This window comes from Tetrao urogallus (assembly GCF_951394365.1).
Source record: "Tetrao urogallus genome assembly, chromosome: 1".
Classification (NCBI taxonomy): Eukaryota; Metazoa; Chordata; class Aves; order Galliformes; family Phasianidae; genus Tetrao; species Tetrao urogallus.
Window position 1 is genome coordinate 129,022,159 of NC_136813.1, and position 25,304 is coordinate 129,047,462.

The window sequence follows — 25,304 nt, forward strand, 5'->3', positions numbered from 1 at the left end:
CTTGCAACCTGCTTCTGTCCACTGAGGTCCAGGTTATGTTTGCTCTACATGAAAAAGAGGTGGCCAAGCAAAGCACCCTTTCACAAAGACAAGCAACTGTGCTTGGATGCCCCTAGTCAGTATAAATTGCTACTGGACACTCATAATCCCTTGGGATTCAGAGCAGAACACTTAGGTGAAGCAGACTCTTCCAGGGTTAGGTGACAAGGAACTGGGTGCTTATTTGTTTAAACCAGAATCGATACCAGAGACTGACAAGGCCTGGAATTGTACAAGGTTTGGCCACGCATAAGCTTGGTTTTCTTGCATTTAAATTTCCCTGTCAGCTGTAGGCAGCGTTCCAGCTTGTGAAGTTTCACTGAAATTGGAAGCAACACCAAGCTTGGCAGAAATGTGATTGTAAGGTTTAATTGAAAGAGTAAGCTTGCTATTATAAATTAATGTGGAGAAGGCAGCCATGGTGGAATCTGTCTTCGGTTCCATATGGCCCTCCACTGCTCATTGATCACACAGCCTGCTCTCATGCATTTATCCTCACAGGAGTCTCTTCACTTGCTGAGAACTATTACCCCCTTCTTACAGCTGGAAAATAGGAGATCAGAGAGTTACCTGCCTTGCTCAGAGGCACTGAAAGGAATTGATCATGGATAACCACTAATCTTTTCTTCCTTTCCAGATTGCTTATAATTTTTCCCTAATGAAAAATCACTTCTTATCTGATAAACTTACATTATGCACTGCAGAGGAAACCAAAAGCAGCAGTGTCATTTAAAAATAAATCGTTAAAAGCCAACATGGTTTTAGCAATTCACCATAATTCAGTTTGATTTTCAGTTTTCCTGCAAAAAGGTCTCAAAAATAATCTTATGAGTGAATGAAACAGTAATTGTTACAACAGTCTTGGTTGATTACTGATGATCTGTGAGTCATAATTCTCCTTTTTCCGTGGAAAATTGCTTTTCTTTTTTTCCCCACAAAATCACAAAACTATTTTTTCCTGACAGTATGTGTCTTATCATCAGAGAGGAAAAAGACGATGACATAGCAGTTAAAGCAGGTTAAGGATCTCCGCAGCAGAGAGGAATTTTGCCCTGAACTTCACAGACGACTTCATTATAGCCTCCCTGGGTCAGATGATATTGGCTCTTCTTCCTGCTGCTTAAGTCACCATCACATAATAATAATAAACCCTTGTTCATGTCACTCTCTCTTTCCAGGAAAAAGTTTCCACTAGGAGGCTGCAAGGTCTGGCAGAGATACGTGCATGTTCAGAAAATAAAACTTGTGTTTAAATATTATTCTATACTGTAAAATGTTGGTAGTTTCCATAAAGATGTTCCCAAAATTTGGACTTTTGGACAAATGTTCTTATCAACATCTGTCTCAGATGCTGATTTGATGTTGTCCTACTACTGGAGAAGCCTACCAATAGTACATGTTGGTTTTTGTTGTTGTTGCTGCTGAAATGTGAAATTAAATATGGAATAATACCTCTTTTGTGTCAGGTTCATTAAGCAGCACGTGGATTAACAAAGGGAATCCTTCCAAGGGACTCTGAGAGTCAAGCAGCTGTAAAAAGTGCAACTGAGCTCTTAGGATTCAACTTAGCAGAGGTAAGGAGTGGTAAGGGTGCGACACAGCAACACTGATCTTAAAAATACAGAGTATCCATCTGACTTAGAAAAGTCTGCTGATTGGTTACACTCTGTGTGATAATGCCAGCAGCAGTTGCAAGGCTTTCCCACATATACCATTCCATAAAACTGCCTGGGCTGATGGGTTGTAGTCAGTTCTCCCTGAAGTCAAACAAGTAAATAAACAAAGTAATTCTTTGCTTCCTTGGAGCTCATACTGCCCAAGGGTGAAAGTCCAGCATCATTCGGGGTCTCTCCAAATTCCTTCCATGATAGTAAAAAAATGGGGAATCAATTAAGTAACATTACTTCTTTACTTTGTTTATTTGTTAAAAACAAAGTGTGACCAAACTGCAGAAAGTTGGGTCATCACTCAGGAATCCCTGCCATGAAAATCACATTCCCCAAACTGTCTGCTCCTTCAGAAAAGCATACGTACCAGTATCTTTATCTGCTTTCCACCTTAACACAACACACAGGCAACAAGCTCTGCAGTCTGAAAAGCTCTTGGCACAGCTACTGATAAATCTGAAGACCTTGAGATTAATGACTCACCTGATAGCAGCTATTAGTACTTCCCAGCCCAACACTATCACCACTGGTAGATTAAGATACTGAAACAGAGCGAGAGAAAATGTAATTTCTCTCAGCAAGGCAATTTATCATAGATAACCACCTCTCGTCTCACCTACCCAATACTCATAATGACTTTGCAAGCCTGTATAATAGAGGATTGCTGCCACCTGATAACTAAGTAAATATTTTAGTACAACAAGGTCATTACAGATAAGGCCTCTCCTCGACTGTGAGTCACTGACCCTACCCCTTCAGGGGCAGAAAGCTCTGTAAAAATGACTGGCAGCAGGGATTAGGGAGGATCTATAACCCTGAGTCAAGCTCAAGTTCAAGCACAACAGGTTTTCCTCAAGAGCCATAAAATATTCCACATGTATTGGAGAGAATACCAAAGGGATCTTCTGCTACGAGTGATGCTTAGTGGCTGATGTCTGTGGGAGGGCATTTTCAGACACGAATAGCAGCAGCTGATAAAGCACTTGGGTTTTCCATTATTTGCGTGGTATATTAGAAACAACATACCCTGCTGTGGAGGAAGGTAATGATGTTTATAAGCACTTGGGAGCCATGTGAGTCCTAGCTGGCTGGATCTGAGAAACAGAGTGGTCACAGCTCCATCACAAGAGCAAACAAATACCAGGCCAGCAGTCTGAGCTGTAGCTTTTTTCTTCACATTTTCAGGCATTGAGATTTACCAAAAAGACTAAAGTGTTTTTCACTGTTTGTTCTAATTAGTTTTCATCCATACCTTTATGATGAAGACATAACATCTTCAGATTTTCATTTAGTTTCCAACCTGGGACCTTACAGTAAAGCAAATATTACAGTCCTTGCTCAGGAATAAGGTTTGCATGAGCTAACGAGACAAAAAAAGCGAACACAGAATTCAGCAATGACTTAAGCAAGGTCTGGTGCATAAAAGTTTAAGAGCCATAATAAAAGTAGCTTGCACCTGGAAGATAATCAAGTCCTAATATTTCATATGGGTATGGCTTTTTAACAGGCTTTGGCCCCTTAGAAACTCAGCCAAGGCTAAAGGGCAGTCCTGCTCTTCCCATAGGTGGGTTCTGTGCACATGCCTCCCTTTCTGTGGTCAGACTGCAACTGCTTCAGCAGCAATACTGCCACAGAGGGAAAACCAGGCATTGAGCAGCAAGAAATAGGAAGAGCCATTCTCATCAGCAGCTCAAAGCATGAAAGTCACCTCAAGTCAGGGTCTGAGCCAGAGCCAGTTGAATAGAATGGTACTGTTTCCACTGGCTTTGCCTGGTGATGGGCTACGTAAAATTCACTAAAAGGCAAGTCAGTCAGTCTTGGTTTTCTTCTCACGTGCAGTAAATCAGATTAATTTCCTCCCTGTAAAAAGTGAAAGTCAGAACAGCCCTAGCTGTTGTATGGGTGATAGTGTTTTTGCTGGTGACATCCTCCCAGCATGTTATTTACTTTGTACATCCTCACTGTGCTGTGTATTGAGGATGACTGACCTGCCTGCTAAGGACATAAAAAATCCCTACTTCGTCAGTATTGCCATGTATCACATCAGTGTCAACTTGAGCAGTTTCTTCTTCTAAAGTCACTCGTTTTGTAAACCACAAGTATGCACGTGTGCTTTGGACATGTGATTGATTTCTCACTCAATCAGAAGATTATTTAAGATATGTCATTATCAAGTCCCTTTGATACATTAAGTGTCTAAAATTAAAGGATGTATTTAACACAGTGGTTAGAACTGATAGATTTAAAACATTTGCTTTTCTACTTATCCTTTAACGTCAGGTATTTACCACATGAACACTGAGTTTAGCTAGATATTTTACTTGTATAGGATTCCCTGTACCTCACTCCATCAAAAATAATGGCCTACACTGCCACCAAAGTAAAGAATCATTTCCTATAAATTACTAATAGTACAAATTGGTCAAGAAATTAAGCTTTGAAAAGAGTTGTTGCATGAGCAGGATGAAAAAAAAATCACAAAGCAGAGGCTGTCTGATGTTATTTTCAAATCATAATTTCTTTGAACGACAACACTTATGAGTTACGACAAACGGTTTTGTCTTGTATAGCCTGGCACTTGCACTGCTGAGAACTTAGTATCTTAAAATTAATGTCCTAGATGTGTAGAATTCAGGAGAAACATTTTCTTACCTAGCACTGCAAATCACACCCTCAGGTTAGAGGGTGTGACACTTCCCACATTTTTGTCTTTTATTAATTCCTCTCTGGAGAAGAACCCAGTATACCGAAGATACTACTACAGAATATGTTGCTCTTTGTGGCAACAGAGTAATTCTTCAGCAGCTCCATCAGGAACAGCATTCTAATTATAGGATATCAAAAAAAGGAGCAAAAGGAAGGAAAAAACACAACCTTGAAATTTAAAATTTATCACAGAATTGTAGGGGCTGGAAGGGACCTCTAGAGATCATCTATAGTCCAACCCTTCTGACAAAGCAGCCACCCTAGACCAGGTTGCATAGGTTTTCATTGATATGCCCTTTAAATTAGCCTGTTTATTACATTGTCTGCCCTTGCTGGAATCTCTCACCTGAATTCTTTGTCCTGTTCTGTACATAGAGAACGCAGTTTTTGCTTCGCCCTTCCCCTGTAATACTTTTAAACCTCTTTTAGTCACATCAGCTGTACAAGAGACTATCACAGCATCCTCAGAATCAATACTCTCTACCTGTGTGAGTGCGGTACTGGTGATGGTACTGCAATAAGTGTTTTATTAAATAAAACAATTGTCAATTACTTGGCTTTTCAAAAGGGAAAGAAAAAGGGATTGTCCAAGTTTTACCTAAAAATGTGGGTCTGTCTGTGCCTGAAACCCACTCAACCCCTTTCAGGATCAGTTCTCAAATTATTACTACTTGGTAAAAGTGAATTTTGAAATTTTAGTGAAGCTCAAGTTTATAGTTATGAAAAGGTCCCTTAGGATAGAAGTGGAGAGGTCAAAATATGGGAATAAAGTTTGATTCTGACATGTTAGGCTTATTCTCCCAGCAGTAATTAACAACTCTTAGTACTTACCTGTCTACAGCTTCTTCAAAGTGTCCTGTATCCATGCCAGCCTTCTTTGAAATCACAGAACCAGCCAGATGGAAAATGTACCCTGATGTGTATTTTACCACAGCATAGATCAGTTCTACCTTTAATCACAGTATTCCCTGCATTGAAAAGAGGGGAATACGTCAAGTATTTTGGTAAATATAGCTACTACACATGGCAAATGTCAAGATTTTAATGACACACTTTTCAGTGCTTTCCACCTTCAAAGGGCTTCCCACTGGTTGACATGCTTTAGAGTAATGACTATCAAAACTGCCTTGTGAAGTAAGTGCTCCAAGTATTAAGTTGTTTTCTGGCTTTCTTCCCTCACTTGTGTTCAACGCCCCAAAACCCTTAGAATGGGGGCTGTATTCAATCACTGCTACATAGTCCTGACACATTATAAGCTGTTTCATGACAACATGGCTGGTGGGTAGGTAATTTGCCACTCGATTTGTCCAACATTTTACTCTAGTGAAACAACCGTCTCAACCTCAAGGCTTGGCAGGGTTATGTGGATGCCTGCCATTATTATGGCTTCATTCTTTCCTCTAAGTGCCATACCCAAGGACTTCAGTGGAAGCCAGAAGCCAGAACATGGGCTTTGCATTTTGACCGTAGACTTATCTCTCACCACTTGCATCTTGCTCAGCTGTTCTTAAAGGCCACACTTCATTCAGTAATCCTTTTTTCTTCCAATCCGGCCTTCAAGAGATGCATTCTGCAACCGCTCCTGTCTACCAGATAATTATGCTTAGTTAGCTGCTCTCAACAATGATGATTTCATAACATGCTACAAACAGGTGCCCATTAAATTCCTTTATTGGAGACAGAAACATTGCATAACTACAGATTTGATGAGGAAAACTGCAAATAGTATAGACTGTTTCTACTGCCAGCAAAATACAGTTATTACAGGATTTATAGACATACAAATATAAAGTGTTTCTTTCATGCCAGATGGTCTGTATGTAACAATGCCGTTAGGAGTGTTTAATTGTGCTTCTACAAAACCTTTAGAGAAGAATGAGGTAGAGTTTCCTTTAGTTTATCCAGTATTTTCTCACACATCTGCCCTTTACTGCTTTTATATGCTCAGATCCTTGTAAAATACCCCGTTAACTTTAACATTTAAAACAACAGAGACCCTTCAGAGGTGTTTACTTCTCACCCTTATGTTGCTAATTTCCCACTGCTTACATGCTACATTCCAAGAACTACTACTGCATCCTTCTAAATGCCTTGAAGGTCAGGTAGACTGGGATTTTTATCTTTCCAAATGTACTGGCCTGATAGAAATAGTTTAAAATAGCTTCAAGTCTCCATTGTGGCAAAGAACATCTGACATTCTGCCACTCTTTACTGTCGACAACAGATAGCGTAAAAGCCATCTTCCAGGAGACAGAAGGAATAGGTTCATTCTTTGTCAACATCCTCATCTATGGGAAATAATATACTCGTCTCCTACTTGTAGGTCTTGTCAGCTATTAGGCCATTAGAAGATAAACAGAAATTACAGGAACAAAATAGGCCACTGACATGTAGAAAACAGTGTCTCGGTTTTATATGGTCTGGAGCAATACTTGTTTGTTTTAATCTATTATTTTATGGTTTCATGGCATATAGAAGCGTGTTGCAGGTTTCAGCTATGCTACAAGGGGGTAAAATTATGAAAATAGAGGCACAGATGTAAGCATTTAAGCAACTGAATAGGAGCATTCATGAACAGAAATCTACCATGCTGCTAGGCATTTGGTATACCTGGGTAGTCTCTGTTTTGGACTCAATGAGAATGGTAATTATATTCTTCTGAACTCCTATTTTGACTGAAGTAAGGAGACAGATAATTTTACTAATTCCTAGCACATCTAATCTGAGGCAGAAGACTTCCACTTCATTTTCTGCTCTGGTATTTGCTGCCAGTACTTTAAACTTATCAAAATAATCCAGCAGGCATTAAAACTGGATATTAGAGAGAAAATAAAAACACCACAAATCTGGTATTTCACTCAAAAGACCACAATTCTAGCAGAGACCAAATCATAATAAAGAAGAGATTTGGCATAAAGGAAGGTGATCACATAAAGAACACTTGCATTCTTCTTGTAATCTCTTGAGATATAATAGTGTAAGATAACTCAGTAATAGTGTAAGTATAGTAATATAATAGTAAGTAATAGTAATAGTGTAAGATAGCTCAGTAACACTGTGTCACAGCCCTAAAATGAAATTTTTTATTAAAAAGGTGCAAAATTCTTACCGTTCATATCTTGATCACTGGGATCATAAAGTGAAAACAGATCTGCTCCCTCACGACAGTACTGCCTGAGATAACTTCTGTGCTCTTCCATCTCACACTTAAAATGACTGCTACAAGCATGAGAAAATCGAGTCCTGAAGAGTTAGCAATATCAAGAGAACCAGCTCTTAGAAACTTCCCCAACTCTTGCTTGCAAGAAAAAAAGCACTAAGCCTACTTTATCTACTTCTCCCTGCGCACCTCTTTGGTCAATAACAACAGAGATCCTGGAAAAGAGGATGAAACATAATGTGAAGGACTCCACAAAGCACTGGAAAATCATTTGGTACACTATAGTGTATACTTATTTCTATAAAGTTGTCTTCTCCTACCTTAACTTTACCCAGAAGATATTTTAAAGAGTTTCAAAATTCTTTACAAAAGGTCTTAAATTCTCCTTAACATCCTCCTGTTCACGTGAAAATTTCTTTTCTTTTTTTTTTTTTAAAGCATGGCATGAGAATTAGGAATTGTGCTAGAAATAAGACACAATAAATTAAGTTTTGTGATAAGCAAAAAAAACAGTGTAAGTTCGTGTTCAAAGACAGGCACAAAAATTTAGCTATTTCTACTATTCTATTTCTATTTCTACTAGTAACTTTAAACATCACTATTTAGAAATGTTGGGTATGGTAAACCTTGCTAGTGTGGTCAAAGATATTTATTTCCATCTCAGCTACTAATGCTAATTTTGTTACATGCCTAAGGCTTGACTACTCTAATTCAGTATTGCTGCACACCTGCTAGGTCCTAATGTACTTGACTGATGAAGCTCAAAGTAAAGCAGAAGTTTTGTTAATGGAGTTAGACATATTTGCTAATTTTGCCATAGACAGCACTGAGATTTTGCGTTAAGAGAAAACAGTTTCAAATAACTATTAGGCTGAAAGCAAGGCATAAGCAGAATGACAGCAGCAACATGGTTTTCCACCAATGCAGTATTAGTAATCTATTTTGCTATTATGACTACAACTACCGATATATTTAATTAAGAAGTGACTCAGCTCAACAATGATTCAAGACTTATAAATTATTTTTCCAAATTTTGAAGGTAGCGATAAAACACAGTAAAACAGAGGCTTGACATCTTCCAATTGCTGAAGAATGCAATTCACAAAATTTGTAGCCAAGATAATTAAAGAAGTCTGTCTCAATGCTACAAGGTGTCCCTTCAGAACAGCTGCAGTTTAATGATTCTACATTAGAAGTACTGTACTGTACACTGCATCATTCTCTGCTGCTTAGAAAGCTTTTGGGGAAGCTTATTTGTTCTATAATAAAATAACTTTGGATTAGAGTTAAAAGCAAAAGTTAAAAGACTGGTATTACTACTACTCTGCACTTACAAAGAAATTAGAACTTCTTTGTTCAGGGTCACAGAGTCAGTGTCAGTCTGTTCAATCATTACACATTCAGATTGTAAAGCGCAATTCTGATCCCTGATCACACCTGCAAGATCAATACAACACTTTTTTTTTTTTTTTTGTTAGTAAATTGTCACCACTGCTAAAAACAAAACTAATGCACAATTTGCTTAAATGGTCATTATAACCATGAAATTATGTGACAGCACAATAGGACAGTAAGGGGAAAAGGGTTTGCAAATCTATGTGGAAAGGAGAAAAAGACAGAAAAGAATGGTTGATTTCAGGATGTACTCAGCCAACATTTATGCCTGCCCACCTCTCAGTATACAAGCTCGCCACTGGGACATCACAACTACAGTGTGATACTGTACACAGTATCACAGTGTACAGTACAGTGATTCCCATACAGAGAGAAAAGTCTGACATAGCCATAGTCGAAAAGACTGGGATACCATCTTAGTGATCTATTTTGCAGCTGGGCACCATCCAGAGACAGTTCACTCTAAGCAATCTGCTGAGATTCTGTACGTTGTTTTGGAGAGGACACTGAATTCAAGAGAGTTTCTCCTTTAAACAGGCTGCTAAGGGATCACTCTGTGATCCCAGCTGTTTCTCTCTCTCCTTGGAAATCTATGTATTACACAGATATTTCAAAGAACTCACATTCCAAATCACTCCTTGCAAATACCCATTTTTTCCAAACCACCAGTGTTCACGCCTGTGGAAAAGTAAGTATAAAGTAAGTATATGGGAACGATCAATTTATATATCCCTACTGAATTAGGTACACCCTAGACAAGAGTTTATCTAAGAAAGAGCAATGAAGGACAACTCCTTTTTGGATTGAAATAGTCGGGCAGGTGTAAACTAGGTGGGTGGAGAGATCTCTCACTGTCTTGGCTTTTGTCTTGTCAGATTTCCTTTCTACATCCCAGAAAGTCATGCTCGCTTTGCACCACTATGGGCTGAACAGATTATCTATTCTAAGCCGGGACCTTCATTAGTGCTCTAGTTAAGTAACACCAGTTGCTGATACCATAACTCTTGGCATCAGAACGGCCTGCATGAAATGCCAATTTTATGAGATGTTCTCTCATTTGAAGGACTTCTTTCCCAAGCCTAAATCATACTCATCAAACCGAAAATTAAGGACTGAAAATAATAATCAAAACAATGAAGGGGGAAAGAAAGATGAAAATTAGAGTTCATCATTATCATTTTAAAGGATCAGAATTTGTAAAGCACAAATGTGAAAAGGCTGAGTCTCAATTGATCAATCCAGCTAGACATTAAATAATTGCAACCAATTATGCAAGTATCAGACAACAATATGAATTTGTTGATCTTCTTTGAACAATCTCAAATTCTAATGTTACATTATCTTAAATCTTAAATGATCAATTAACAGAACCATAACTAACTGAGTAAGAATGGATAATTGCCTAGTTATGATGTACTATTCACTTTCTATGTAAATTTGCTGCAATTAAACAAATAGGGCACATGGAAGAGAGATGTGCAGATGTTCTTTTACAATCTATTACTAGCTCAGGGAATTCCACAGCTCCCTCCTAAATCTTACAGGGAAAAATAGGAAGAACACAATACTAAACACAATTATTTACATGTATTATTTCTTTCCTTTGGTTAACAGGATAAAAAACAGTGGCAGAATGTGGGATAGGACAGCATGCAAGATCAGAATTTCCTGTATGATGCTGACCTGACATCTCCCTTTATTTAGGCTTTAAAGTTTAAAATCTAGAATCTATCCACTTGGATTTAGCAACAACCACAATGCTGAGTTGACAGCCAGAATAAAGCAAGTAACCAAATGATAAGAACAGTTGACTATACATACACTGTGTTTCAATTCTTGCAGCTAGAAAAGCCTGTGCATTTCTGTGGGTCATTCCAGGTTCAACTTTATTATTCTGAAGTCTTCATCAGTTCAGTATGTGTAACAAAAGGAGTGATGTCACCCTGGTCAGTACAGGCAGCAGTGCACACCAAATAAATGAAACTGTTTTGTTTCTTCACATTAAATTATTTGCATCCAATTTAAGAATAGCTTTACTTAACTTTCAAGTTCTGCACCACAGTAAAATAATTCTTCAAACTGGTCCTTACTCATTCTGACTAGTGAATAGAGTGACCCTGGTACACTCATGCCTTCATGGGGATTTTTGATACGAGATACCCATCAACTCTATCAAGATTTTGTGATGTGAAGGTATCATACATCCATTTTTCCACACATCTGAAGTGAGATTATTACAACTTTTCCTTATGCTGCTGAATTCAAGATGAATGTAAGGGTTTGGACTGTATACTTCAGTAACAGAAAGCTCCATGCCATGCTTTAGTTAAAGGCACTCTTTAGTTACGATACTTGCCTCATTGGATAAAACTCCCTACCCCACTCTGCACCTGGACATATTTTTCCACCCATCTTCTTAAAGAAAAATGGAAAACTACTAGCAGCTTGTAGCACATATTAAGATACTGAACAAAGACCAGCACACTATACTGATTTGGATGGTCAGAAAAGTGAACACACAGTACTATTGCTACTGTGAAACAAAATTTTGTGCTTGCAGTTGTATTCTAAAGAGAAAACTGTTCAACAATTTAACAGTAGTTACATTACCAGAGAGAACCTCCAACTGCTCTTCATTAAAAAAAATCAGATTGCGTCACAGTGAAAGACAGCAAAAGTCATGATTTGAGGAAGCAAAGTAACTGATCGCTAAGTATGGGTTGTCTTTAACCCCCACCAAAAAATCTAAAGATAAAAGCCATACATTATGATCCTACAACAGCTGTAATAAGGCATGGGTGGTCTATTAGAAATTATGTTTTGCCTTTTTAAATTATGTTAATGAATGTCAGTAATTACAAAGAACCTATAAAGCATGAGAAATACTGTTGAATCTTCTTTAAAAAAAAAAGTAAAATAAAGTGCTAAGAATTTCCCTTAGTACTGGTGCACCCCTACTACAAAGTATGGAAATAAATGTTTTGCTTTCACTTCTTATAGAACTCTGTTAGTATCAGTGAAGTTCCACCAGTTTTACGTTGAAGTAGCACTTTGGAATATTGGTACAGAATATAGCGATCTTTTTGACTAGAGATATCCTAAAGCTATTTGACAAATCTGTGTGCAAAAAAAGAAAGCTAATAAATATTACAGGCTATTTCTTAGTGAACCCTTGCAGAAGTTAATTCCCTCACTGCAGAAGTAATATAGAGCATGTAGCCCAAATAGCAGCAGAATACGAATAACTTCATACTTAATCAAAATGAAAAACAGAGTTTGAATTAAATCCCTTTCCTCCTTGAGCTAGATAATTTCTGCTGACAACATGGCTTGTTCCTTAAACAGAAAGGTCCTGTGAGTGGTGAAGGGAACAAGAAAACTTTTTGCTGATCTAAATCACATTGGCTGGATGTTGAAGGAAAATCCATTTAATCGATCCTCAATCCAAAGGCTTGGTTGCTCTCCCTTCAACCAAATGAAGAGTGGTTCAACTTCTACAACCACAGTTGTTTAATTGTGTTTTCAACGCACTCACCCAGAAGGCGACACTATGTCAGCAGCTCCCAGATCTCCGCTATGCCAGACAAAGGGCAATTCTGGTGTCAGCATGGTCTGGCTCAGCTCTGGACATCATGTACTGAAGGATGTATTCAACTGCTAGTGAGGTATGTCCTGCCCTACCAGTCTCTGCTTATCTCCACAGAGGTAAAAGTAGCAGGCCAGCAAGTAGATGCTGCATGCTAGATCCATGCTAAGCATCTGGGCTACAGGATGGAGTCATTATCTGACAGAATATGGATGACGGAATCTGCGAGGCTACAAAAATTCAGGAATTCCCATACAAGCAGGTTAGAAAAGGACAGAGCATGTAGTTAAACTTAATTGTTTTTTGAACACAGAGCAAAAGGCAGAATAATGGCAATAGAACCCTGTGGACAACTAACAGGCAATTTCTCTGCTTTATACAACTTGCTCTGCTGGCGATGGCAATTAAAATAAACCAAATAAACTGAAGAGCAGTTGAAGAGCATTTTACAAGTTTTTAGACTGTACATAAGACACAAGGAGGCACTAAGAAAACCATCAGGAAAGATCTATTGCTAACATTAAGCACCTCTACCAAGAAGACAGGTTTCTACTAACAAGATTACAGTAGAAAACAAAATGATTGTGTTCATATTCACTGGATTGTGGAAACAATCATCCCAGGGAGCAAACTGATGCAGAAACTAGGCTACGCACAGGCAGCTACAGAAGTTATCATTATTTGTGTTTACTCTGTTGGGAGGGTCTGAACTCTTCCACCTTCATGACACCAGCACTGTCCAATCGCTGTCTTCTCTTCCATACTGAAAGAAACCAAAAAAGGAGTTTTAGAAGTTAAAAGTAGTAGTGCACAATGATGATGATGATGATAATTTGGGCCTCCAGGACATGAAAGACATTGAACTGTTGGAGCAGGTCTAGAAGAAGCCACAAAGATTATCAGAGAACTGGAGCACCTCTCCTATGAAGAAAGGCTGAGGGAGCTGGGCTTGTTCAGCCTAGAGAAGAGAAAGCTGTGGGAAGAACTCACTGCAGTACCTAAAAGGAGCTTATAAACAGGAACAAGACTGACTTTTTACACAGGCAGATAGTGATAGGACAAAGGGGGACTGATTTTAAACACAAAGAAGGAAAGTTCAGATTAGAATTTAGGAGGAAATTCTTTACTCAGAGAGGGTGGTGACGCTCTGGCACAGGCTGCCCAGAGAAGCTGTGGATGCCCCATCCCCAGAAGTACTCAAGGTCAGGTTGGATGGGGCCCTGGGCAGCCTGAGATGTTGTATGGCAGCCCTGCCCACTGCAAGGAGTTGCAATTGGGTGGGTCTCTTCCCTCCAAGCCATTCCATGATTCTGTGAATTTCTTAAATCTACTTTCAGAAAGATCCAAACCCACCACCCTAATAGTTTACATTATTTTGTATGCCTTCTGTCTTTTATTTCAGAAAAGCTTAAAGGTACCTTGCAGCTTTATACATCTTCCAATGAGTGAACCAGAAATACACAACTAGAGATGACACAGAATAGTCCTGCTTTGTTAAAGCTTTCTATCAATTTAATACAGTTATTCCCAGAGGTCAGTTCACTAATTTATTCTTAACTATGCTCCTGCTCAAGCTCCAGTAAACAGACACATTTGTTTTTTCTTTCTTTCTATTTTTAAGGTGGCTTTTTATTACATTCTGACTGAATGTGAAATAAAACCAATCACAAATACCACAGAGTGCAGTTAGAGAGAATTGCAACCCAAATAAAACAAGTTGTCTTCCCATATACCAGGCAGAATAGAATACTACATGAAGCTGTTTCACTTCCATGGAAGGATGCAGTCCCAAGGAAGCACTTTGAATCATAGAATTGGCTTTGTGTTCTAAAGCTCTTCGTCACCAGTCCTACACACAACACTCCAGAGAGCCCCAAAAATGCACATATGGCTCATGTCTTTGAGTAAAGCAGAGGTGGACAGACTAGTGGCAGACGTAGGTTGGGAGCCCTTCACCTTTTACAGTACCATGTTCAGTGAGCTTGAAAACACTTCCAAGCAAAGAATAAAGTACTGCTTCTAAAGGCTTCACGTATGCTGAGAATACCACTTGATGATAATCCCTCCAAGCAAGAACAAGAGGAATTTCCTTCAAATCCATGTTGTGTATCAACAGGAAAGGAGATAAAAGGCATATTAGAGCAGACAAAGGAGAACATCTCCAAATCAAAACGAGTCAGAAAAAAACAATTCTAGATCCACAAAGAAATGACATTCAGCTTACTTGTGTTTTATTCGTTAGTCCAGCAAGTAAACCTTCTAAAAGACCTCTGCATGTATCATATCTACTTCTTCTTTACATCACTAATACTGCTTTTGTAGTTTTGCAGTCTGTGATGCAGTTGATTAAACACGCCTATGGTGCTACTGAGGACCTTATTTAAAATTACTTGCTGAAAGGATCACCAGCTTATGTTCCCAGGTAACAGTGTGGTAGCCCTGTAAACTGTACTTAAGAAGAAGTAGACGTATCACTAGTTTAACCACAAAGCACTGCATTATCCTAATGTGAGGCAATTTTGATGTGGATGACAGTAAATGGAGAAAAAAAAGAGATGTCTTTGACCTTCACAACACTCCTTCTCAGTCACTCTCCTAGCCCTCATAAATCAGAAAGCAGAGAAAGGCTAGCAGATTATTTTGGAAGTTTTGATAGCTTTAGGTACTACCATATCTTGCTCTGATGAAAATTTCAGAAATTGCAAGGGGTGGTCTAAGTTGCCATTTGACAATAGTTTCAACACAATTCCAGAATGAAATAGAGAATGAAGATGCTCAGATCACTGTCAAGATGCTTTCATTTTCAAAACAAAAGAAGATTTAATTTCCTTTTCTGACGCTGTTAAAGATGGAAATTAACACATCCATAACTCTTCTTTGGCTGTTTTCCTCTGGCCTATCCATTTAGATGATGCAACTTGAAAAAGATTATGTTTTTTAACTAAATCTTACTTCACTGCTATGTTTGACTATGGTGTTTAATTGCATTATATCTCACAGTAGTATAAACAGTACACTTTATCTTCTCTCCACTCCTTCCAAGTTACATCATGATCTCTGCTTTAAAGACTACACAGAACATTTGTTTATTCTCAAAGTATGGAATGCAAAATCACAAAAAACACTGGACTGGTACTTCAGTGAGTTTATTCCTAGAGAAAAGAATCTCATCTCTACATCTTCTAACTCAACCAGTTGCAGAAGACAGTGTTCTACGACAAAATGATTTATAAACACACTATTACTGCAGACAACGTAATTATTTAATCCAAAATCTTTATCAGCCTAAGTAATCACTATTTCCACTTGATGACAGGAAAGTAAATGTATATCACAGTATGACTACTGTCTCTCTCAACTGGCATGAGAAATGAAATCAGTTCTGCCCATGAGTTTCTAATTTGTCACTCTACTCTAGTTCCCACTGAACAGCTGGGCATATCCAGAGAAATCCTGTTGAACATGGGAGACTTACAAATGAACAATGAGCAGCACGAAAACAGACTTAAAAACACAATAATTGAGATTATCTGAAAATGTTGAACAAGCATGCATTGTATACAAGACAATCAGTAAAATGACATTGGATATGGATTCCTGCACCTCCTGGCCATTTGCAAATGCACGACAGTGTTGGCACTGATAGTTAGCACTGTCTGACAAATGCCCATTGTCCAACATGAAATGGATACTTTGCCTTAGTTTAGGCAAGACCATGGTACAGAGACCAAAGTTCTGTCTGGCTGTAATTTCCATAGCATTTTATTTTTCTGAACCTGCACATTCTTTGGAATAAGAGCCAAATGATATGACAATAGTCCTGTGATGTTGCAAAGAGCTTTTTGTTTCCCCCTTCCTAGTGGAATATATAAAATATCTTTCACAAGAATCCTGAAAAATCTCTTGAGATTTTAGGAATATGATATACTCCATTCTGTGTGTTACAGAAATGTTTTCTGAATGAGAATCTGAGGTCCACTTGGATATAATTAATCTCTTCACAAATAGGGAAGTGCAGATATGTAACCAGCAAATAATGATCGACTCTTAGAGGGAAGCAGCTGTGATGCCCTTTAAAACAAAGTTTCTAACAATGAAGTGTTCAGATTCTCCTCAGCTTTTTAAAGAAGCAGACACAGAAACACAAGTATATCTCTGCATGTAACAACCCAGCAGATTTCAGGAGTGATCGATTTACTGTTCATCTGCAACTAATGAACACATGTAAATACACTCAATTTTGCATGCACAGCTATAAGGTATAAAGATCTAAGGAACATAATGGTTAGAAGCAATATACACTGCAGCCTCCTCCCGAATCTTGAGGGAAGGCGGGACAGGTGTGGGAAGAGGAGGAGTAGAGAAGGAAGGCAGCCTCTGGGAACAGGCTGCATAAATATGTCTTGATAGTCCACTCACTATCTATTGGCCAAGGGAGAAAGACCCACATTCCAGTGCAGTCTTACAAAACAATTCTGGATTTTCAAAAGCCATTTTTCTACTGAAGGCACTTACTAGTCTTGTAATACCAACAGTACCTAGCCTGTCACATAAGACATCCAAGAATGTGGTAGTACTGACTTCAACTCTTTTTGATGCTGTTTCAGGACTGCAATTAGAAATATTTCTGTGGTGATTCAAACTAACCATGCATTGCTCAAGGCCCTAACACAGATTTCAGAAGCATCACTTAGATATCAGAAGGTAACACAAGAGTTATACGAGTGCTTTTAAAGATATATCCTTGACATACTAACAAAGATGTCTTTAACACAGAGCACAGCACTATGGAAACAGTGATTGCTTTGAATCACAGTGAAAAGTATATTGATAGAACTGATAGATAGCCTGTCCTTGACATAAAACTGGACAAATGACAATACATAAAGCGATGGACATCAACAGAGATTTTAGATGTGATGTATCTGGCACTTGGGGATAAGAAAGAGGAAACAGAACTGTGGTACATATGGGATTCTAGAGCATAACTATTATGTATCTCATGTAGTAAGATGATAAAATTTCATGTAATTTACCTGGGAATATGGAGTACTAAGCCCTCCCCTCAACAAATAATAGAATTTAGAACCAAAGATCTCTATGTTTTTTCCTAGACAAAGATCCAGATCTCAAGCCACTAAGTCAGCACAGCTGAAAGACGAATGTGCAGGAGTACTGCTGCTTTCTGCCTCTGTGAAAGTTGACTCTGCCACCAACACAAAGGTAACAGAAGAACATTTAGACTCATTTTCTCCCTGAGTTGCAGCCTGTAATGTCCAATATTATCCTAATGAATAAGGGACACTGATCTTGTCTTATCCTCCTAGTGAAGAATAGTCAGCTGGTCTTGCTGCACAATTTGAGTTACCAGTATTAGGAAAAAAAGTATTATATAAGTTAAAATATGGTTGTGCTGGAGACCAACACTTATGAATGTTAAAAATATGTAGAAAAGCAAAATATGTAGAACCACAGAATCATTAAGGTTGGAAAAGGCCTCTGAGATCACCTAGTCCAACCATTCACCTACTGCCAATACTGCCCAGTAAACCATGTTCCTTAGTACCACATTTGCACGTTTTTTGAACATCAGCCTGAACTCTCAGTAGAAGGTAATAATCAGAGGGTGGAACCGGACCAGGAAGTCGAGCTGAGACTTATTTCCATTCCTCCCCATCTCTTCATCTCCTTCCTGTTTGATGGTAACAGGGTGTACAGACTGGGAGAAGAACTAATTGAGAGCAGCCCTGAGGAGAAAGACTTGGGAGTCCTGGAGGTTGAAAAGCTGGACATGAACCAGCAGTGTGCGCCTGTAGTCCAGAAGGCCAACTGTAACCTGGACTGCATCAACAGAGGGCGGCCAGCAAGGAGAGGGAGGTGTTTGTCCCCCCCTGCTCTCTTTTTGCGAGGTTCCATCTGGAGTACTGGATCCAGGCCTGGGGCACTCAGCACAAGAAAGACATGGTGGAGCTGTTGAAGTGGGTCCACAGGAGGTCACAAAGACTATTGGAGGGCTGGAGCAACTCACTTATGAAGAAAGACTGAGGGAGCTGGGCTTGTTCGGCTTGGAGAAGAGAAAGCTCTGGGGAGACCCAACCGTGGCCTTCCAGTACCTAAAAGGAGCTTAGAAATAGGAGGCAGACAGACTCTTTACATAGTCTGATAATGACAGGGTAAGGGGGAAAGGTTTTAAACTAAAAAAGGGGAGATTGAGATTAGATATCACCATTCAGAGAGTGCTGTGGCACTGGCACGTGCTGCCCAGAAAAGTTATGGATGCCCCATCCCTGGAGGTGTTCAAGATCAGGTTGGATGCGGCCCTGGGCAACAACCTTTCTCCAGTTTAGTGGTTGACAAACCTGCCCACAAGCAGGGAGATTGGAACTAGGTGGTCTTTAAGGTTCCTTCCACCTACATCATTCTATGATTCTATGATGAGGAAGACAGTATTGTGCCTACTGAATGTTTTTGTTTATCTTTACTGATTAGCCCACATTCATTCATGATTGTGGTTATAATAACATTTCATCTATTTACTTATTTATTTCCCTTAAAAAGAAACTTGTAACAGTGTTATCCAGTTTGGAAGATGAACAAGGAAAAAATCTGCGTCATATTTTTTCAAGATAATGAAAAAAATGGATAGAATAACCACACCAAGCAAAGACATAATACTATGTCTACAGAAACATTTTAAAAAAAAAATACTTATTTTCAAGGTTTCAAGGTTTTCACATTGTCACCATTTACCATTTTATCTGATTAAAGAAGATAAAATATCTTACCTGGATATCAGTCAGCTTATTCAGGATTCGGGTGGTTAACTGAGGTCCATTTTCCATAGTTGGAATGTGCAAATGCTGACATTGAATGAAGGAGAGGGGGTCAGGGGGAGCGGGGATGAAAAGAGAAAGAGAGAGCAAGAGAGAGAAAGAAAGAGAGAGACAGAGAGATGAACTAACATATAACTTTATATACACATAAATACCTTAGAGACAACAGGGATTTTAGTAAGTATTTATCAAGTTTTCTAGTCCTACTTACAAGTTTGTTGTAATGATTTTATAGGAGAGCATGCTCAGCCAGTGAAAAGTTAAATTAGTTGTACTGTTTTGCTGCTTTCAAACAAAGGCCAATACAAGCTTTCCAAAAGATCTGTCCAAAATGGACAATAAATTGTACAAGCTGGAACAGAACTCCTATACATAGTATTTCATTTCAGAGTATATTGTGCAGAAATGCAACAAGTACATTTATAGTTGATAAGATTAGCACTTGGATGTCTTTCAAATTATCTTAGCACATAATATCAGTACATTTATTCCATCTTATTAATTCAAGAACTATCACTTTACATAGTTTTGCTGTACATGTCATATTTGATGCAACAAAGCACCTATGTATGCATCTGAAATTCTCCAGGCTTATGAATTAATTTTGTGCTGATTTAATAGCATCAACTCTGCCTAACAGGCTAAAGAAATGCCTGTGAACTTTCATCTCTACAAGAGAAATCTCCCATATGATGCACAATACGTAGAAGCAGATGTCCGTTCTCCTGACACAACTCCTGTACCACAGCTGGATTCCCTGCATTGAGGGGTGAAAAACAGATATATCTAAGGAAGAATGAATGCAGTGGGTCAGAAATTTGGCTCCAGACAGAAGTCTTTCTCCTCTTACCTATTCTAGAAGCCTTGTATTTTTGAAAAAAACTTTCAACAAAAGAAAGGTAGAAAAATGTATTTTTCTGTATTTCACATCAGACTGGGAACTATTACACACATTTTCAGGAACTGAGATTCTGTGACTTTGCTTAGTTATAAGCAGGAAAAAAAACACAAAAAAAGACCAGAAGATGAGAGGGAGTCTTCTCTTCTGACAACATACCAGCAACTCACTTAGCAAACAACATACTTGTGCCTTACCACGATCCTCAGACAGTACTGCTTTTCTATCTCACCTGTATGGTGGTTTTTGCTGTTATTGCTGTTTGTTTGTCTGTTTTTCCAGCAGCAAACAATTATGAGAAAAATTCTAGAGAGGAAAGGAAAGTGATATCATCTTACCTTGCCCTTATACAAAATTTTGGAGATAGGACATACAATGCAAGCTGTTCCAGCCCCAAACATCTCCTTCACTCTGTTCTCTTCCAAGGCAGATGTCAGGTCACTCATAGTGATGTAACGCTCAGACACTTTAAATTCTCCCTGCACAAGAAGAATCAAACAAAAAGAAACCTTAAGTGTTTAAAAAATAAACGTATTTTTGTTTGTTTCTCATTGCTGAAACATCTCTAACAGAACTATCTATTATTTTTACTTAGCCCAATTGCAATCAGTCAGATTTTGGCTGTGATCTTCTGATCTTTTCAAAGCTCACAGTATCATTCAAGATAGACTAATGAAAAAAATGGCCTTCAAGAAAGCCAGTGGTTTGCTAGGCACAGCGCTGACGATTAAGCAGCACTTTCCACTGACTTGATACAGAATATCAATACTGTATTAGGGAATAATACAGCTTAATTTGTCATGGATTACGTCACACAGGACCTGACAACTTCTGATCTCAAACATTGTGAGGTTTGACTCGGTTTTGTGTGAGAACTTGGCATTATACTCTTGGACAATTCCTAAGCAACATACATTTTTTAATTCTACCTGTAATGCCAACTAGATGCATGCTTGTATGCAGCTGTCATCCACAAAAATTAACTGTATAGCAGGTATTAGTAAAGCAATTCATGTGGGACACAGTCTCCAGAAAGGAAATGTTTTGCTTTCTGTAAGGGCTGAAGAATGAATAGCAACTTACTGATGGGAAGCTTTTAAAGAACAATAATAAACACTGAACTTTCAATTTCATGGTTTTATTTAGACTTCATTGTCCTAGCAGGCCAAACTAAAGCTTAGCCCCTATTTAAATGCATGCTTTTAAATATGGAACAGAGGAGCTTAAGAGAACAAAAAAATATTATTAGTGCTGGATAGAAGAGCATTTGGAGAGAAGGGCTGGGACACCAGACACCATGTAAGAAGGGTCTCAGGTGGGTGAGGAAATACAAGTCAGGAAGAAAGTAGAAAAACAAGGAGACAAGAAACTATTCAAGAGTTCTAGCAACTGGGAACAACTGTCTATCTTGTAAGGAGACATGACTGAGAATTGCATATGCGTATCTACACTAGGTTTATTCCAGACCGCAGGAGTACTAGTAAGAGTAAAGATGCATAACAGTTCAATGCAGATGAACAAGTGGAAAATGTACCTACCCTGTGCAGCATAGGCACTGGAATGGGCTGCAGGCACTAGAATGAGCTGCCCATGGAGGTGGTGGAGTCACCAACTCTGAAGGTGCTCAAGAAATGTTTGGACGTTGTGTTGAGGGACATGGTTTAGTGAGAACTATTGGTAATGGGTGATCCCGTGGGTTTTTTCCAACCTTGGTGATTCTATGTATGTCTGTGTATTCTATGCTTAACTCTCTTCATTGTGAGTTGGATTTAAATGACTTAGCTATGAACTGTGTTTCAGGAAGTCCTTCAGCTTACATGTGGTTGGAAGCTTAGAGAAAACCAGAGCAAAAGTATCACAACATGCCTTATTCCTGTTATTCTTTCCCGAACACAACTTTGAATGAAACCATGAGAAATTAGTGGAGATACAGGGTGCTGATGAATAAAATACAGCTGTGATCATACATGGTAATCATTTATATCCTTGCTTTATGTTAGTGGTGATAGTAGACTTAAGGAGAAAGTTCATGTTAAATACTATACAGAGCTAACAAGTTCAGTATTGTTCCATGTGATAGATAGAACTTTTGGATAAAGAGCAGCACGAATGCTCACTTTAGTAGATTTTACGAGAGTTGAAACCATTTCTGGCATGGCCAAAGCACTCACCCAGTTGCATGCCAAATCCAAAATGCTTTGTCTTGTCACTCCTGGAAGGATGATGCCATCTAAAGGTGGAGTTGCCAGTTCATTTTCTGTTACGTACAAGAGAAATAAAAAGCAAAATAAACAACAACAACAAAAAATCAAAATTAAAATCTTAACTCTGTCATATGAAAAATTCTCAGAGTTCTGTATGAACACAAATCGCACAAATTCAGCTACAGTAAGTTGTTGAGTGTTTGGAACCTTTCAAATATACCTGACTGGATGGTGAATAAATATATTTAATTAATTAATAAATATATGGCTAAAGCCTGGTAGCAAAATTTATTCCTCAGCATATTATGAATTCACTGTGCAGTTACCGGAACAGCTCAGTCTTCAAATTCAGACTACAGAGACACAAAAGAAAGTCATACTTAATAATGCCAGGGCAGATGACGACTCTCTCTGAACTGCTTTACTTTATTTAGGTATATGGGGTTCAGTATTTCTACTTCCAAACATTAAAACGAAACATTTGCAGGGAATTTTGACGCTTATTTACTGAACTAGCAAACCAGTAAAAACTTTGGTAAATGCTTCTTGAGAAGACACCTTAATGATCTTTCCTCTTGGTCTAGATGTCTTTTTTTTTCTCCTAATTTTGTCTTTACTCAAAAAGAGCAGACCCAGTAAAATTCCAAAATCACCAACAACTAAAACTGTTCAGCTAGTTTGGCTTGTTAGCTTGTTTTTGCTTTCAAGAAAAAGAACATTACATAAATGTTGATCCAACACTTGCTAATTACTAGCAGTAATATACAGTGATCCATACTTGGTAAATACTTAAATTCACAGTCAGTGGGTCTTTCAGTAATTCTCTTCATAATTTTTTTTCTAACCATTTTTTCTTCCCAATAAGAATCCACTATCTTTTCTATTCTCTTAAAGATATTAAGCTCTTTATAGAATTTACAAGCCATGAAGGCTTTTTACATCACCTAGGTGAGATCAAATCAAAGAAGATATGCATCTTTATGTTGCCATTATGACCCTTACTCCTCCCAACAAACAATCATTGAATCCAGGCTGTTTGAACCAAGATTGAAGAAGCAGCAGTCTTAAAAAATTTCTGTAGGTCGGGGAAATGAGAAGGAAGAAACATGCTGTTCATCCTTGCACTGAGAGAGACCAAGCTGAACTTAGCAGCTGAGGACTCTGTTTTCAACTGTCAGGTAGATAATCTGCACAAACGTTGCCTGGCAGCCACTGCATATACAGATTAAAGGCAACTACAGCATGGGCTCTCTCCTTCTCAAGACTTCAGGAGCTGGGGTGAAATAGGAGAAACAAAGGATAATAAATACAATTGTTCACTGAATTTGTTACTTACTGCGCGTTCTCTTGGAAATATCTGTTAGTTTTAATGCAACCAGTCATGGATTTATTATAACTGCAAGATTCTCTGACCAATGTTTCCATGTCCCTTATACGCACACATGTAATAGACAAACTATCATGCCAAAATGTCTAAGTGAGCTGCTCTAAAATGAGCTATATATTCTACTCCGGTTTGACTCACCAATAGTATCATTCCCCAGCCTATCCCAAATTCATAAGTATAGCAGCTGTCTCTTATTTACCACACAGTCAAGAGCAATACAAAGTTCTTCACTCCTAATCACAATGCCTATCAGGTCCTATTTTGACACAGCTATCAAGTGAAGAAGACATTTAAAACTCTCAATGAGACACAGTTCTGAACCCTAGAAAGCTGATGCTCTGTACCTCACCAGCTATGGACTCTGCAGACACAAGCCACATATGAGCATTCCTCTAGCAATAAGCTTAAAATAGCATGGACCTTAATGCCAAAGTTTGTACCTACACACCTGATAACATTCTGTTTGTGGTGACTTTGCCACAAATCTTAGCCTGTTTAAGCTCAACAATATATACTCAGTGATATGAGCTATTTTGAAAAGATGCCAGGACAAACTAGCCCCTAAACAGCACTGAGCAGACAGGATGCAGAAGTCTTAATGTTTCAGATAGTCTGCTCTGCCTAATTTTGTCAAGCCCACATATGATGCCCACCAGCCTGGGGCCACGCAAGGAACATCTGCTCCCCCTGGTACCCAGCAGAGATAATAATACTAAACAACATCTCATGCCAAAAAGCTCGTTCTCTCTGTGAATTGATGCCAAAGCAGTCTCCATATGACATCAGATTGTCCATCTCCAGGAAAACAGACTGTGAGCTCACAGGCTCAATTCACCTTCTGAGTTATTTTGATGGGCTAAACGCCTAAAAAATTATAGCAACAAGAAAAGGGAAAAAAGGCATCTGAAGGAAAACGCTGAGGTTTCTCTTCATTTGACTACTGTTATTACTCGTTATAGTATCACAAGTAATAGCACTTCTCAGTCTGGTGTCCCATTGCACCAGGTATGGTATAGGCATCCGTATGGGAACTGTTGTGTCATGGCCTGAACCACTGATTGAGCACTGGGGAAAGGACCTGGTCAGCCCAGGGAGCACAGATGAAGACAATTCAGCTGTGTGACCAGAAGGGGTGGAGCCTGGCTGCACCTCTCTTAGAACTCATTTAAGGACTGACTGCCACTGGGGAAGGCTCTCTTTCTGGTGATCCTTCTCTGGTGGAGCTTTCCTCTGCAAACCTGGAATTTTCTGATATGAATAAGCAATCTTTTTCCCTTCCCTTACAGCACCTTTCTATCACACCAATCCTCCTGTCATATTGATGTGCCCAATTACTACAGAATGCCATAACTAAGAAACTCCCTCAGAGGGCTTACAGGTACTTTTAAAATGAAGACTTTCATTTTACAAAGCTTCCATTTTTATACAC

The 25,304-nt window shown here is 38.7% G+C and overlaps 1 protein-coding gene across 6 annotated transcripts in view; it reads right to left on the minus strand.

Moving 5' to 3' along the window:
* Positions 1–13,274: 13,274 nt before the first annotated feature.
* BCAT1 (branched chain amino acid transaminase 1) overlaps positions 13,275–25,304 on the minus strand; it is a gene marked incomplete at both ends in the record, with an annotated part of 39,829 nt that continues 27,799 nt past the window's right edge. For 4 of the 6 annotated variants that reach the window (XM_079549312.1, XM_079549316.1, XM_079549313.1 and 1 more), the window contains 4 exons: positions 13,275–13,316; positions 19,339–19,413; positions 20,623–20,763; positions 22,456–22,541. In XM_079549312.1, the coding sequence (XP_079405438.1) occupies positions 13,275–13,316; positions 19,339–19,413; positions 20,623–20,763; positions 22,456–22,541 (344 nt within the window). The remainder of the gene's footprint in view (positions 13,317–19,338; positions 19,414–20,622; positions 20,764–22,455; positions 22,542–25,304) is intronic. The other 2 variants (XM_079549317.1, XM_079549315.1) reach the window with 1 other exon arrangement.